Source organism: Halichoerus grypus, chromosome 3 (assembly GCF_964656455.1).
Source record: "Halichoerus grypus chromosome 3, mHalGry1.hap1.1, whole genome shotgun sequence".
NCBI classification, from domain to species: domain Eukaryota; kingdom Metazoa; phylum Chordata; class Mammalia; order Carnivora; family Phocidae; genus Halichoerus; species Halichoerus grypus.
In genome coordinates, this window is record NC_135714.1 from 208,074,384 (window position 1) to 208,087,770 (window position 13,387).

Sequence of the window (13,387 nt, forward strand, 5' to 3'; positions counted from 1 at the left end):
TCACGCATGTGTGCGGCGTGCACGTGATAGGTGTGGTGCGCGCGTGTGTGTGATGTGCATGCATGTGTGTGTGTGGTGTGCACATGTGTTCGCGCATGTCTGTTGTGTGTCTGTGTGTGATGTGCATGCATGTTGTGTGTGTGGTGTGCACATGTGTTCACGCATGTCTGTTGTGTGTCTGTGCGTGGTGTGTGTATGTGTAAGTCAAAATGGGCTGAAGGCCCTGCACGCGTGCGCTCTGCCAGCTGAGCACCCAGACGCCCCGAGTTTGGACCCCCCTTGGAGCCCTGCCCGAGCTGAGTCCTTGCAGAAAGTTAACTGCCTCTGTCCCTGTCTCACCATGAAGGAGTTTGGGACACAGCACCCCAAAACGTGCTGCTTGGGTCCACTGACTATTCTGAGCAGAAGGCACGGGAAAAACAGCAAGTGCCTGGAGAGGCTTTCTCTGAACGCCCTCATCTGCCTGAAGACAGACCCTCCGAAGGGACCGGTGGCCACCTATCCCCTCCCTGGAGTCTGGCTGGCTAGGATGACGGACTCTTGTCACAGGCCAGGAGACTGGACGTCGACCCACCCCAGACTTTGTCACCACGGCCACACCTCCCCAGTGCTCTTCCCAGGGCCCCGCGTCTCCTGCATCATGTCTCTCCCTGGAAGGCCCGCACCCCTCCCGGGTGAAGCGGCCGAGGCCCCACACCACTCTGCCGCGGGACGCCTGAGCGCGCAGGCTTCCAAGTTCAGGAACTCACGCCCTCTCCTCCTGTTACCCAGCTGTGGAACCCAGGAGGCCTCGGGGTGGGGGGGAGCCCTTGCTCCCCTACAGCTGCCCGAGACTCCTTCCCCTCAGGCCACCTTACCGTTTTCTGCTCGGTTAAGGACTGTGTGCAGGTTCCAGAGCAGGTTTCACTGCCCTGGTGCCGACGGGTCGGGGAAGCGCAGGACCCTCCCGCCCCCCAGCGGGTCCCCCCCACCTCCCGGCCCCCCGCAGCCTTTCTGCTGGAGCTGCTTGACAGGAGCTGCCCAGGAGAGGGAAGGAGACCTGGTGCAGAGGCGGGGCTTGCCCAGGCGGTGGGGTCTGCGGGAGGGGGACACGTGCTCCCCACAGCCCCCCCCCCCCCCCGTCTGATCCACCCCAGCTCCATCTCCTGGCTGTTCTGACCTGGGTGCGGCTGTGGACGTTCAGGTGACTGTCGGCAGGTCCTCGGACGCTGGTCCTAGGGGCTCAGCACTGAGTGCACCAGGCACTACGTCAAGGCCCCCCCAGCCCCCCAGCAGGGAACACCTCGCATTTCTCCAGCCTCACGTAGGCGGGAGGACACCGGGGCGCAGAGCCAGCGGCCGGTGAAGCCTGGATTCCCAGGTGGGCTGCTCGGCTTGCCTCGGCTATCTTGTCAGCGATAACCGCTATTTACAAATGGTTTCTGAGTTTCAGTTTCCATATTTTAAAGACGTATAAATATAACTAAATACAGGGCGCCTGGGTGGCTCAGTTGGTTAAGCGACTGCCTTCGGCTCAGGTCATGATCCTGGAGTCCTAGGATCGAGTCCCACATCGGGCTCCCTGCTCGGCAGGGAGTCTGCTTCTCCCTCTGACCCTCCTCCCTCTCATGCTCTCTGTCTCTCATTCTCTCTCTCTCAAATAAATAAATAAAATCTTTAAAAAAAAAAAATATAACTAAATACAGAGTAACCTTTTTAAATGATTGTAATTTAGAAAGGAATAACTCAGACATGGGCAGTGATTCGGAGGCACCAGGCACAAAGAGCTTTGGAAGTGAAGCCGGTGGGGAGGCCAAGGGCACCTCCGGCTCTTGCTGACGCCGTCCCTGTTATTACAGTCCCCACACCTGCTGGCGAGGAGTGGCAACGAAGACGCACTGGCCTTGGGTCTGGTGACAGAGGAGGGGCGCTAACTGAGGGAGGGGTGACTGCTGGGGGCAGAGAAGGGGTTCAATGTCCCTGTGGCCATCCCGCTGACGTTCGGGATGTGGGGGGTGAGCACGCTCTAACCAAGGCCGTGTCTCCATCCCTCGGCACCTCTGCTTAAGACAGGTTCTTCTGCCGCGGGTGCTGAGGGTGGAACGGGGCTCCATCTGCGTGACCAGAAGGGAAGTGGGGTGTGCACCCCAGGAGCATGTGGGGGCACGGAGGGAAGCCACGGAGAGGAAGCGTCAGGGGTTGGGACTCTGCCAGACCAGCCTCGCAGGCTTCTTGCTGAAGGCGAGCCAGACGATGGGATTCATCTGGGGACGGGGTCTTGAGGCACCTGATTAGACATGGGGGGGGGCGTCTCCCTGAGATTGGGCAACACAGGCCCCACGGGCTGACACTAAAGGTCAGGAGGTGAAGCTGAGACCCTGGAGGAGCCTCGCCGGAGTTTGGTCAAGGATAGAGTTCTGTTGCCTCACACGGGGTTTGTTTGTTCCTTGAGCAACGAGTCAGACTCAGGTCAGTAAAAGCAGGTGCGTTTGCCCATCTGCATCTGAGACCCACAAGCAGTGATCCTGGGAGCTTTACCAGCGAGAGGTAGAGGAATCATGCTCAGGTTACAGACCAAACTCCAAGGCTCAGAGAGGGTTAGTGACTCTCCCAAAGCCTCACAGCAAATGCATGTCCTGTCTTTCTGTTGCAGGCAAGCCTCCCTGTCTCATCTTACCACCTCCACTCATCACCTGTAAGGCATTCCTATTCCTGTCCCAGGGGGAGCGATAGCTCCAAACGCTCGAGGGGCCCAGAGTCCCAGGCTTAGTAAGTCAAAGGGTAAAGTTATTTATATTTGCCAAGGGAGTTTTTAATCTGAAAAACATAGCAAAGTACCAAAGCAGAAAACCAATTTCACTTAAATATGTATGTGACTCGTTGTAATATTTATGGCGTACATTATATTTAATTGCACAAATGTGAGTTTTTATATATTTGTCATCATTATGTATATATTTGGATATAGTTACTGAGGTCATTGTAGGGTTTTTTACATGAAAAATAAGAAATAAATTAGAATAAATCAATCATTTAAGTTTGTTGTAAATTGCTTATGTGCAAATTGTTTATATTTTATAGAGTAGATTTCTTAAAAATTCAAAACAGCAAATCCTTTTTGAACATCTTGCATACATAATTCATAGTAGATACATAATATATGAGGTACACATATATATTGTAATAACTTCTGTAAATACATACACCTCGCTCTGTCCCCCAGCATATTCCCAAACGTGACCAGCACGAGGCTTTGCTGCAAACTTTCAGGTTTTGTTTTTTTGTAAGTAGAGCCCAAATTTGTAATCCAGGTCAATGTGCTTCAAATTCTGTGTTCCTTCTATTAAATGAGATCATGTATATAAAATACTAGTAAGTGCCTGGAATGCAGTAAGCACTCAATAAATATTAGCTGCAGTTTCCAGCTTTATTTCCATCAACACTGTTAAGCAGAGAGAATTAGTGGACCAATCAGAGAATATTTGTTTGGCACACGTTTTGTTCTCAGCATGATGCTAGGAACGGATGTATGGGAGGGTATTTGAGAAGCTCCAGACAAGGTGTGATGGGTATAGAACGTCAGTTCATTCTGTACCCACAGGGAAGGATCCGGGAGCTCAGGCCGCGCACACGCCTGCCTCTGGGGCTCCCAGGCATTTGAGGACGGAGTCTGAGACTGGAAACACGGCCCACGTCACTGGAAAACACGATTTCCAAGTTGAAAAGAGTGGCGGTCCTCAGGGCAGCCCCTGCTTTACCACCTCCGGGCCGGCCGAGGACCTCACTCTCTCCTGAGGCTGTTCCTTCAGTTTCCAAATAGTTTTGGTTACTATTAAGTTCTATGTCGGGGGCGCCTGGGTGGCTCAGTCGTTAAGCGTCTGCCTTCGACTCAGGTCATGATTCCAGGGTCCTGGGATCACACCCCGCATCAGGCTCCCTTCTCCCTCTGTCCCTGCTTGTGCGCTCACGCACTCTCTCTCTTAAATAAATAAATAAAATCTTAAGAAAGAAAGAAAGGAAGGAAGGAAGTTCTATGTGGTACCCCAGAGCATACTCTCATTTAAAAATAATTTTGCTAGAATAAAACCTCACTAAATTGAGCCTTCAGACCGGGATGGGAGACTTGACTTTTAGTAAGTAAAAAGAGTTTCTCCGCTAGTGCATTTTCAGGGGCTCTCTTAGTCAATCAGGGAAATTCCAGCTAAAGCACCTTCCTCCAAAGGAGGGCTCAGTACTCAGAAAGGGTTTTCAATCATGTCTTGCTGGATGCAGAAATGAACTCTTGTGTGTAAGGTTGTCTTTTTGTGACCCCGGATTGTGTGAAGTGCACTACTTGTGAAGTTTAATAGCACCACTTAATTTTATAAAAATCATAAATGAGTGAATAAACGACCCACAGGTCAGCTTGCCAGAGGACGTGCGGAGCGCCTCCCAGGAATTGGCAGGGTTCCGGAATGCCTTCAGGAATGCCCCACACAGAGGATGACCACCTGCTTCGCTCTCCTCCTGCCTGCTTGCTCGGGGTTCCTGGCCTTCCACCTCCTGCCACCCTAGACACCCTTCCCGGCCATGCTCTCCCAGAAATAACAGGGATGCTGTTTAAAATATTCTGGGAGTTAGCCTTTTGATTTAGAAGTCTGGCCTTCTCCTTCCTGGATTTGCAGGGGGCACAGTTGAACTCACAATGAAGATTTTAAAAGCACAGGAACGTGGATGCAGCAAACTGAGAGGAAGCCGGCGGTCTGAGCACAGGCCCCAGCCCCTCTCCCATGAAGGAAAGGATCTGTGTTATTTGTTGAAGTGTTCTGAGTTGGCTTTCCACGTTTTGTTTGGAGTGTCCTTGAAAGGGCTGTGTTTGGATCCTGGCTTTGTTTTGTAACCTCTGCTTCATGGTGTTTGACTTTTATCAGTGTTTGTGCTTGGACCGTGTTTATTGTGACAGTCGCCCGTGGGACTCGGAGTACAGACGGGCACAATGTCCATGCACTGGGGTTTCTTAAGACTTTCCAGCCCTAGGACCAAATTTGTTTGACCTGGTTTGAAAAGGTGTGCGTATATACACATTTTTAACATTCTTATACATTCCCAGGAAGAAGGAGTTCTTAAATTTAATTCCTACCAGTGATTCTTTAGTAAGTGTTCTGTGGTTTCACGGGATTCTGTAATATTTGTGCCTGGTGAGTCCAGAGATATTTGGGAGTGGGTGGGGTAGCTGTGTGTGTGACTGTTTATCTGCTGATCCTTGTGCCCTACTGAGAATGTAAGGGGAGGATTTGTGGGTTCGTTGCCACATGGTCTTGCTTCCCAGGTAGCTGGCTGCTATTTAAAATTTGACTTTATCCTGCTCAGCAGCTTGGCCCCTTCCAGACCTTCGCCACTAACCCTGTAAGGGCCCGTATGCCTGTCTCCAGTGGGTCTGTTCTTTGTGCTCCTGCAGACCCTTCCTGAAGACAGACTCAGACCTGCTTTTCATTTTAAATGTTCTGCTGCTAATCACTCCTGGAAAACCCCCAAAGATACCCTTGATTATTATTATTACTTTTAGAGTAGTAAAGTTACAAAACTTAAGAAAATGTTTACAGAAGCCGACAACTCTGGATTCCTTTTATAAAATATGTTTTTAAATTACTCAAGTAATACATGAATATATATTTGGTGTGAAAATGTAAGCACTATTGAAGTATATAGAGTAAAAGGTTTCTCTATACAAATTGCTGTGTAGGAGGGTATGCACATTAGACTTTTGACAGCTATTAACAAATAGATCAAATTTCCTTCTAAAAGTTCATACCATTTACACTGCTGCCAGGAGTGCCATGAGGGCTTCCCTACCCTGTTCCCAACACTAGATGTGTCTTTATAAATGTTTGTTATACCCACTTTGATAGGTGGGTATCTTTTTTTACTGAATTTTAAATTTTAATTCCAGTAGAGTTAGCATAGTATTCTGTTAGTTTCAGGTATACAATATAGTGACTCAACAGTTCTATGCCTTACTCAGTGCTCCTCACAAGTGTCCCCTTCATCCCCATCACCTACTTTACCCATCCCCCACCCACGTCCCCTCTGGAGACCATCCGTTTGTTCTGTGGAGTTAATAGTCCGTTTCTGGGGTTGTCTTTTTTCCTGTTTTTTTTTTCTTAAACTCCACATGTGAGTCAGATCACATGGTATTTGTCTTTCTCTGACTGATTTCACTCAGCATCCACTGCTCGGTAGGTATCTTGATCTGCACTTCCCCGATTACAACCCCGTTGAGTATCTTTCTGTATTTCATTCGTCTCTTTTCAGAGACAGGAAACGCATGTCATTTTGTACTTTGGGATGTGTAAGAGGGGCGAGAGATCCTGTCCGTGAGACGGGTCCTGACTGCCCAGCTTGGGGTACAGGCCGGGGTCCTGCCACGCCCCCCTGACAGTGACGGTAACCCATCTTAGCTCAGAAAAGATCACCTGTGAGAGTCCCTTGTGAAAGCCTGTAAGCTACAGCCGCACATCCTGTCTGTCAGTGGGCCAGCAAGCCTGAGAATCCTTGCCCCACTCGGCCCCAGAACCTCAGCACTGCCTAGTGGGGCTTCTTGAGCGCGAGGGGCGGGTGTGAAGCGGGCCAGCGGCGGCCCGGGGCGGTGCTCGGGACCCGTGCGGGGTCCACGGGCTTGCGTGATTGTCCCGGCCGGGTCTGGCCACCCTGCTGCCTTCTCCCGGACCCGATACCCCAGGGAGCCTCCTAAAGCGCCCGTCCCGGCCTAGCCTGCGTCTGGACACGGCCAGGACCGCAGCCCCGGCGCCGCCGCGCACACCTGCCGGAGCCCGGGAGCGGGAGGAGGGGTGCAGGGCAGGCCGGTCACCCGAGCGCCCGGGTTCGTCTGCGGGAGAGCCGAATGCTGGGCGCCGCCGCGCCCCGGGACACCTGCGACCCCAGACTCCTTCGAGGACGGCCGCCGCCCGGGGCCGAGTCCCCCCGCAGGGGTCATAGCCCTGCGCGCGCCGCCTTCCCTTTTGGGGGCGGGAGCCCGGCGGGCAGAGGGCAGTGGGCATGCGCACTGCGCCCGCCCCGCGTCCGGCGGCCGTTGCCACGGTGACCGCAGCCGGCCGCCCGGGCCCCGCCCCCGCGCCACCGCCCGGCGGACCTGGCCGCGCCCCACGGCCGGGGTGAGGGGTTGGCCGGGGTGGGGGTGGGGGGTGGTCCCGGGGTGAGGCGGGGCCCAGGATGAGGGGGCGGCCCCGGGTAAGGGGGTCACCTCGGGGTGACAGGGTCGGAGCGGGGTGGGAGGTGCCGGATGTGGGGGGGCCGAGATGAGGGGAGCGGTGAGGGGTGGGGAGTCCCGGGGCGAGGGGGTCCGCTTGGGGTAGGGGACGGTCAGCCCGGGAGGGGGGTGGCCGAGGGTGAGCAGTGGTCTGGGGTGAGGGCGGCCGGGGTGAAGGGGCCCCGGGTTGGGGGAGGGCCGAGGGGGGATGCCGGGAGGAAAGAGGGTGGTGAGCGGTGGGGCCCCCGAAGTGAGGATGTCAGCTCGGGGTCGGGGAGTCGGCCCAGGGCGGGGGGCGAGCGGCAGCCACGGGAAGGGGAACCCGGGGTGAGGGCGGCCGGAGTCGGGGGAGCCCGAGGCCACGAGGGGCGGGGTCTCGCGGAGCGGGCGGTGAGGGGGGCGGGACCGTCGCTGGGAGGAGTGGGAGCGTGGGCCTGGGGGTGCTCGGCCGGGGTGGGGGGCGGCGACCTGGGGTTGGGGGGCCGTAAGGAGGCGTGGAGGCCGGGGTGCGGTGGGGGGGGGCCTGGTCGAGGGGTGGGCCTGCTCGGGCTTGGGGTCTGGGACCTGGTCGGGGGTGGGGGCGCCGGCGCCGGGGGCGGGGGGCGGGGAGGCCCGGGCGGGGCGGGGGCGGGGGCTCGGCCGGCCCGGGGTGGGTCCGGTCCGGCCGGGGTGGGCCGGGCCCCGCCGCCGCCGCCGCCCAGCCCCGCCCTGCCCCACTCGCCGCGTCCCGGTCCCGCAGGAGCCGCAGGCCGAGCGTCGGCGCGCTGCGGGCCGGCCGAGGAGGGGCGCGCGTCGACGCACCGGCCCCGGAGCCGCCCTGGAGCATGTGGAAGCTGAGCCGCAGCCGGGTGCTCCTGGACGAGCCCCCCGAGGAGGAGGACGGCCTGCCGGGGGGGCCGCCGCCGGCCGCCGCCGCCGCCGCCGCGCAGGTAGGGGGAGGTGCGGGCGAGGGGGAGCGGGGAGGGGTGCGGCGCCAGGCCCGGGCTGTGCGGAGGGAGAGGCGCGCGGCGGGGGGTGCGCGGGCGGGGCGGCGGCCGGCACGGGGGGCGCGCAGGTGGGGCTGCGCAGGTGAGGCCCGGGCCGCGGGGCCGCGCCGCTGCCGTCCGTGTGGACCCCCCGAGTTACTAGGCGTGAGTCCCACGCCCTCGCCGCCCCCACGCGCAGGCTGGGGCGCGCAGCCCGGAGCCCCCCGCTGCCGGCCGGCTGGCCTTCCTGCCTCGGTGGACCCGGCGGCCGGCTGACGGCGCCCGGGGCCTTGGCCGGTCCGCCCCGCCGATCCCGGGCGCTGGGGGCCGCAGGGCCTGCCGCCGCCGCGAGAAAGCGCTTGGGCAGCGCGTACTTGCCGGGTCAGTACTTCCCTTCCTGAAACCTTTGTCTGCGGGAGGAGGCAGGTGTCCGTGCAGAAAATGGACAGACACTGGCCTTACGAGTTGGCAGATATGCTTGGAATGCTTAGAATTTTTTAATTAAAAAGGATCCCAGGTGGAGTCTGGATGCGTTGCATATGTGTGCCCTTCCCCCCTTTCCAATGCGGTGTTCTCTTCCTCGCATTATGAAATTGAGGTCAGAAATTCAGCTTTTTTTTTTAAAAGGAGTGGTTATGAAATTAATTTATTTTTCTTTCTTTCCCTTTCTCTCTCTCTCTCTGTCTCTCCTTCCTTCCTTCGTTAAGTGTTTGGAAACTCCTGCTGCTGTTACGGCTCTTACCGGAGTCAGTGAGGATCGTGTCTCTCCTTCTGAGAACTTGTGAATAGTTGACGAGATCCTTTTTCTCCAGTGGGGGGAACATAACTTAGCTTCCAGACTGAAGGAGTTCATCCCGACAGCTATTTCTTACAGGACTTAAATGCATCTGATGAATTGTTTAAATTTGGTTCCTATCTGAGCTGCCTTTCAGAATTTACTTTTTGATAGTATTAGTGCTCATCCTACTTGTAACTTTTTTAATCCCAAAATTTTATGATTGCTCTAAACAGCAACTCTCTTATAATGTTGAGAGTTTTTATGTTGTTTGTATGTGGCAACAGAATTATTTAGTACAATTCTTACTGGTCAAAGATTAAAAATACTGTTGTTTCTGGATGAACTCTTAAAAATTTAAATTGATCCTTGCTGTGTTCTGCTTCCACTTATAATGAATCCTAAGACCCATTTTCTTTCTTCTTACAGAATTGTCATCTTAGCTCACAGTGTATTTTTTTTCTATTTTAATAGACTTTATTCTTTAGGTACCCAGCAAAATTGAGTGGAAAAGACAAAGTGTTCCCCCATACTCCCTGTCCGCACACATGCCTGGCCCTCGCTCACTGTCAGCCTCCCATTTGTTGTAATCTGTGAACCTCCCTTTTCCCAGGGTTCCTACGCACTGGCGCTCACTCGGGGTGGTACGTTGGGTAGATTTTGACGAATGTAATGTGAAGTCTATCCACCGTTAGGGTACCAGAATAGTTTCACTACCCTACAGGCCCTATAGACCTCCTTGTTCTACTTACTCATCCCTCCCTTGTGCCCCTGGGTCTATCTTTTCCAGGAGGTCCTAGAGTTAGAATCCTACAGGATGGAGCCTTCTCAGACTGGCATCTCTCTTGTTTAGCAATATGTGTTTACAGTTCCTCTGTCTCTTCGAGGCTTGAGAGCTCTTTTTTTCTTTTTTCTTTTTTTAGCCCTAAATAACATTTCATTGTCTGGTTGTACCGTGTATCCATCACCTGTGGAAGGGCGTCTTGGTGGCTTCCAGGTTTTGGCAGTTAGGAACGAAGCTGCTTGTTCTAAATACCTTTATGCAGGCGTTTGCCTGGACATTAAATTTTAACTCAGTGAAACGCTCAAGAGTGCGACTGCTGTACGGGAGGGTAAGAGGTCGTTGAGTTTTGGGAGAAACCGCCACTCTGCACAGTGGCCACACCATTCCGCCTCCCGCCAGCAGGGAGTGGGGGTCCCCGGGGCACCACGGCCTCGCCAGCACTTGGCGTGGTCAGCGCTCTGGGTGGTGGCCTCTGCTGGGCGTGAAGTGGTGTCTGGTTGTTTCAGTTTGCGTTACCGTGAGGACCACAATGTGGAGCACCTTCTCCAGTGCCCGTTCTTCACTGAGCTGTCCACATCTTTCGGCCCATCTTTTAACCGGGTTGCTTGTTTTCTTGTTGGCTTTGAAGAGCTCATTGTGTATTTTGGGTAACAGTCCTTTATCAGAGATGTCTTTTTCAAATATTTTCTCCTAGTCCGTGGTCTGCCTTCTTCTCCTGCCAGTGTCTTTCACAGAGCAGAAGTTTTAAATTTTTTTAAATTTTATTGTGTTTTAGAAGTTTTTGATATTAATGTAGTCCAGATTGTCAATTATTTTTTTCATGGATTGTGTCTTTTGTGTAGCATCTCTGAAGTCATGGCCACCCTCAACGCCATTTGGGTTTTGTTCTCTGTTTTCTGGGAGTGAGATGTGACTGTGCTTCTTGTGTTACTTTATTAAGGGGGTGTGTGGTTTAATGTGTGGAAACACTTTGCTGTGGAAGTCAGAGCCCTGTTGAATTGGGATAGGTTAGTCATACTCCACATTCGCTTAATCCCTTCAGGAGGATTCCTCTTTATCCCAAAGCCAGTTCTCCTTAGAATTAAATTTTAAAATTCATGACAAGTCCACTCTAAAACTTCTGCCTACGAACTTTTATTTTAACGTTAAAAGAAGTAGGAATTAACAGGCAGGAGGGATTGGTGGGTCTGTTGAGGCCAGCGTCTCATTAGCAGGAGGCTGTGCGCTCTGCTTTGTCTCCAGCCTTTGGGCCCCCACCCCTCAAAGTCAGCCCGCTGCTCGGGCGTCACTCTTGTGGGCAGAGCGCCCTGCCTTGCTCTAGGATGCTGTTCTGTTGGCAGTCTTGTCTGGTGTTCTACTTCCTTGGAAATCCGGTCACACGGCTATAATCCGTGTTTTGTTTAAAAAGAAAAAAATAGCTTAATGTGAAGTTTTAATAAGTTTGAGATGTGAGGCATTCAGAATTGGTACTTGGATGTGGGTAACACCGAACTGTTACTAAAACAGTTTTAACACAGTAGAAAACAATCTCTGAGCTGCTCTTAGGCTGTTGGCCTTTATTGTCATGAATACACACTATTTTGTATTAAAATCTAACAGTAAGGTTTATAAAGCAAATTATTCACTGCAGTCATTCAACAAGGAGAGACAAGTTTTGGTGAGTTTCATGTTTGTTTATTTTAAAGATTTTATTTATTTTTATTTGAGAGTGAGGGAGAGAGAGATACCGAGAGAGAGCACGAGTCGGGAGGAGAGGGAGAAGCAGGCTCCCCGCTGAGCAGGGAACTCGATGGGGAACTCGATCCCAGGACTCTGAGATCATGACCTGAGCGGAAGGCAGACGCTTCACTGACTGAGCCCCCCAGGTGCCCCAAGTCTTATGTTTATTTAAAAAAAAAAACAACCCTGCTATGCACATAGTGAAAGACTCCTGGATGTCAAATGTTAGCTCCTAACTTCTTCCCACTCTCCCATAGAAGTACTATCACTTTTTTTGTATAGCTTTTCATGAGCAATATTTATGCATATACATAAGTGTATGTTTAAAATCATATATTTGCTTTCCTACTATAAATCTCTCTGCATCTTGAGTTGTTCGCTCCATAATATGTATATCGAACACTTCCCGTTTCGGTGCTGTGGCTGAAAAGAATTTCATTTTTAAGGCTGCATAATATTAAATGTCAGCATTTCATTGGACCGCTTCTGATGGATATTGGGGTTGCTGAGCCTTTTTTTTTAAACCTCTGCTTGTCAAAATTTTATGCAGTAGCAGAGAGGGAAGGTCAGAGATGCTCCACTAAAGGCAGTTGACACAGCTTCTCAGTTGCTTTGAGCTGGACTGCAAAGGGCTTTAGCTAGCTTTAAATGAATGCCTTTAGTCATCTCTACACCCAGCCTGGGGCTTGAACTCACAACCCTGAGATCAAGAGTTGCACGCTCTACTGACTGAGCCAGCCAGGCGCCCCTAAATTAATATTAATGCCTTTGAAAACCTCAGAGAATTTTTGCAACATTTTCCTGTTAAAAATTTTAAGGGGGTGGGCGCCTGGGTGGCTCCAGTGGATTAAGGTCTTGATATCCGGGTCCTGGGATGGAGTCCGTGTCAGTCTGCTTCTCCCTTTGCCCCTCAGCCTTGCTCGTGCGCACGCGCTCTCTCTCTCTCTCTCTCTCTCATAAATAAATAAAATCTTTCAAAACAATTTTAAGAGGCTTACACATATTCTGTAGGTATTCCCCTCTCCCCACCCCAAAATCAGAGAACATTCCAGGTGTTTTTTAACCTGCTTTTAAGAAGAACCAAGGGGTGGCAAACCTTAGTTTCAATGACATAAAAGTCCTTCTTTATGATGGTATGCAGGCTCCTTGAAGTTTGCTGTGGTGGTGTTTGGGAAGAAAGTAAACTAGATAGTTGTAGTTATGTTCAGAAGATCCATGCTATGAGGCCTCCTCTTTGGGGGATGGCCGTATTGGGAAGAGGTGAGCTTTTAGCATAGAATGTGGGCTCTACCAGCTTGCTTTTCCCAGTTAGCACTCTTCCTGATACATGAAGAGCTTTCTTTTGCATGTTTCAGTGGGGTCTGTAGTATTTACTCATATGGATAATTGACTTTTTAGAAGCAGTGCACTGTTGACCTTTAGGTTATTTCTAGTCCATTTCTGTTACAGCACGCATCGAGTCATTTCACAGGTCTGAGGATCAGTTTCTGGAAGTGGAGCTGCTGAATGCATGGGCTTACACTTTTGTAATTTTTATAGGTCCAAACCGCCCCCCCAGAGAGGTCAGATTGCACATTTCAGCTCTGAGGCAGCGGATGAGACTTCTTTCACAGCAGGCTTGCCAGTGTGATAAAATGCTTAGAGCTGATGGGTGAAAAGTGGTATCTTAATGTGGTTTTGATTTATATTCTTCTCAAGGATAATATTAAATCACTTTTCATATGTTTCCGAGCCTAAATGAAGACTTCTGAGAACTTCCTTACCAGTCCTGTTTACCACATCACCGGATGTGCTGTAGTCAGAATCATTGCTCTCCCGTGAAAATACAGCCTGGTATTTCAGATTCTGATGCATCTAGAGTTAGTCTCACCTCTGCCACTCGAGCCCCTAGACCTAGCGGAGCTTTGGTTTTGTTTTTG

The 13,387-nt window shown here is 52.2% G+C and overlaps 1 protein-coding gene and 1 long non-coding RNA gene across 2 annotated transcripts in view; one reads left to right on the plus strand and one right to left on the minus strand.

Moving 5' to 3' along the window:
• Positions 1–3,392: 3,392 nt before the first annotated feature.
• Positions 3,393–6,981, minus strand: LOC118551636 (uncharacterized). Its single transcript, XR_004925173.2, has 2 exons — positions 6,779–6,981; positions 3,393–3,676 (listed from the first exon to the last, which is right to left on the minus strand). It is a non-coding gene; the product is annotated as an uncharacterized LOC118551636 (long non-coding RNA).
• A 33-nt stretch (positions 6,982–7,014) lies between these two features.
• The window catches only part of TDRP (testis development related protein), a 44,588-nt gene continuing 38,215 nt past the window's right edge, over positions 7,015–13,387 (plus strand). The window contains exons 1-2 of the mRNA XM_036117512.2: positions 7,015–7,130; positions 7,965–8,154. Coding sequence (XP_035973405.1) covers positions 7,015–7,130; positions 7,965–8,154 — 306 coding nt within the window. The remainder of the gene's footprint in view (positions 7,131–7,964; positions 8,155–13,387) is intronic.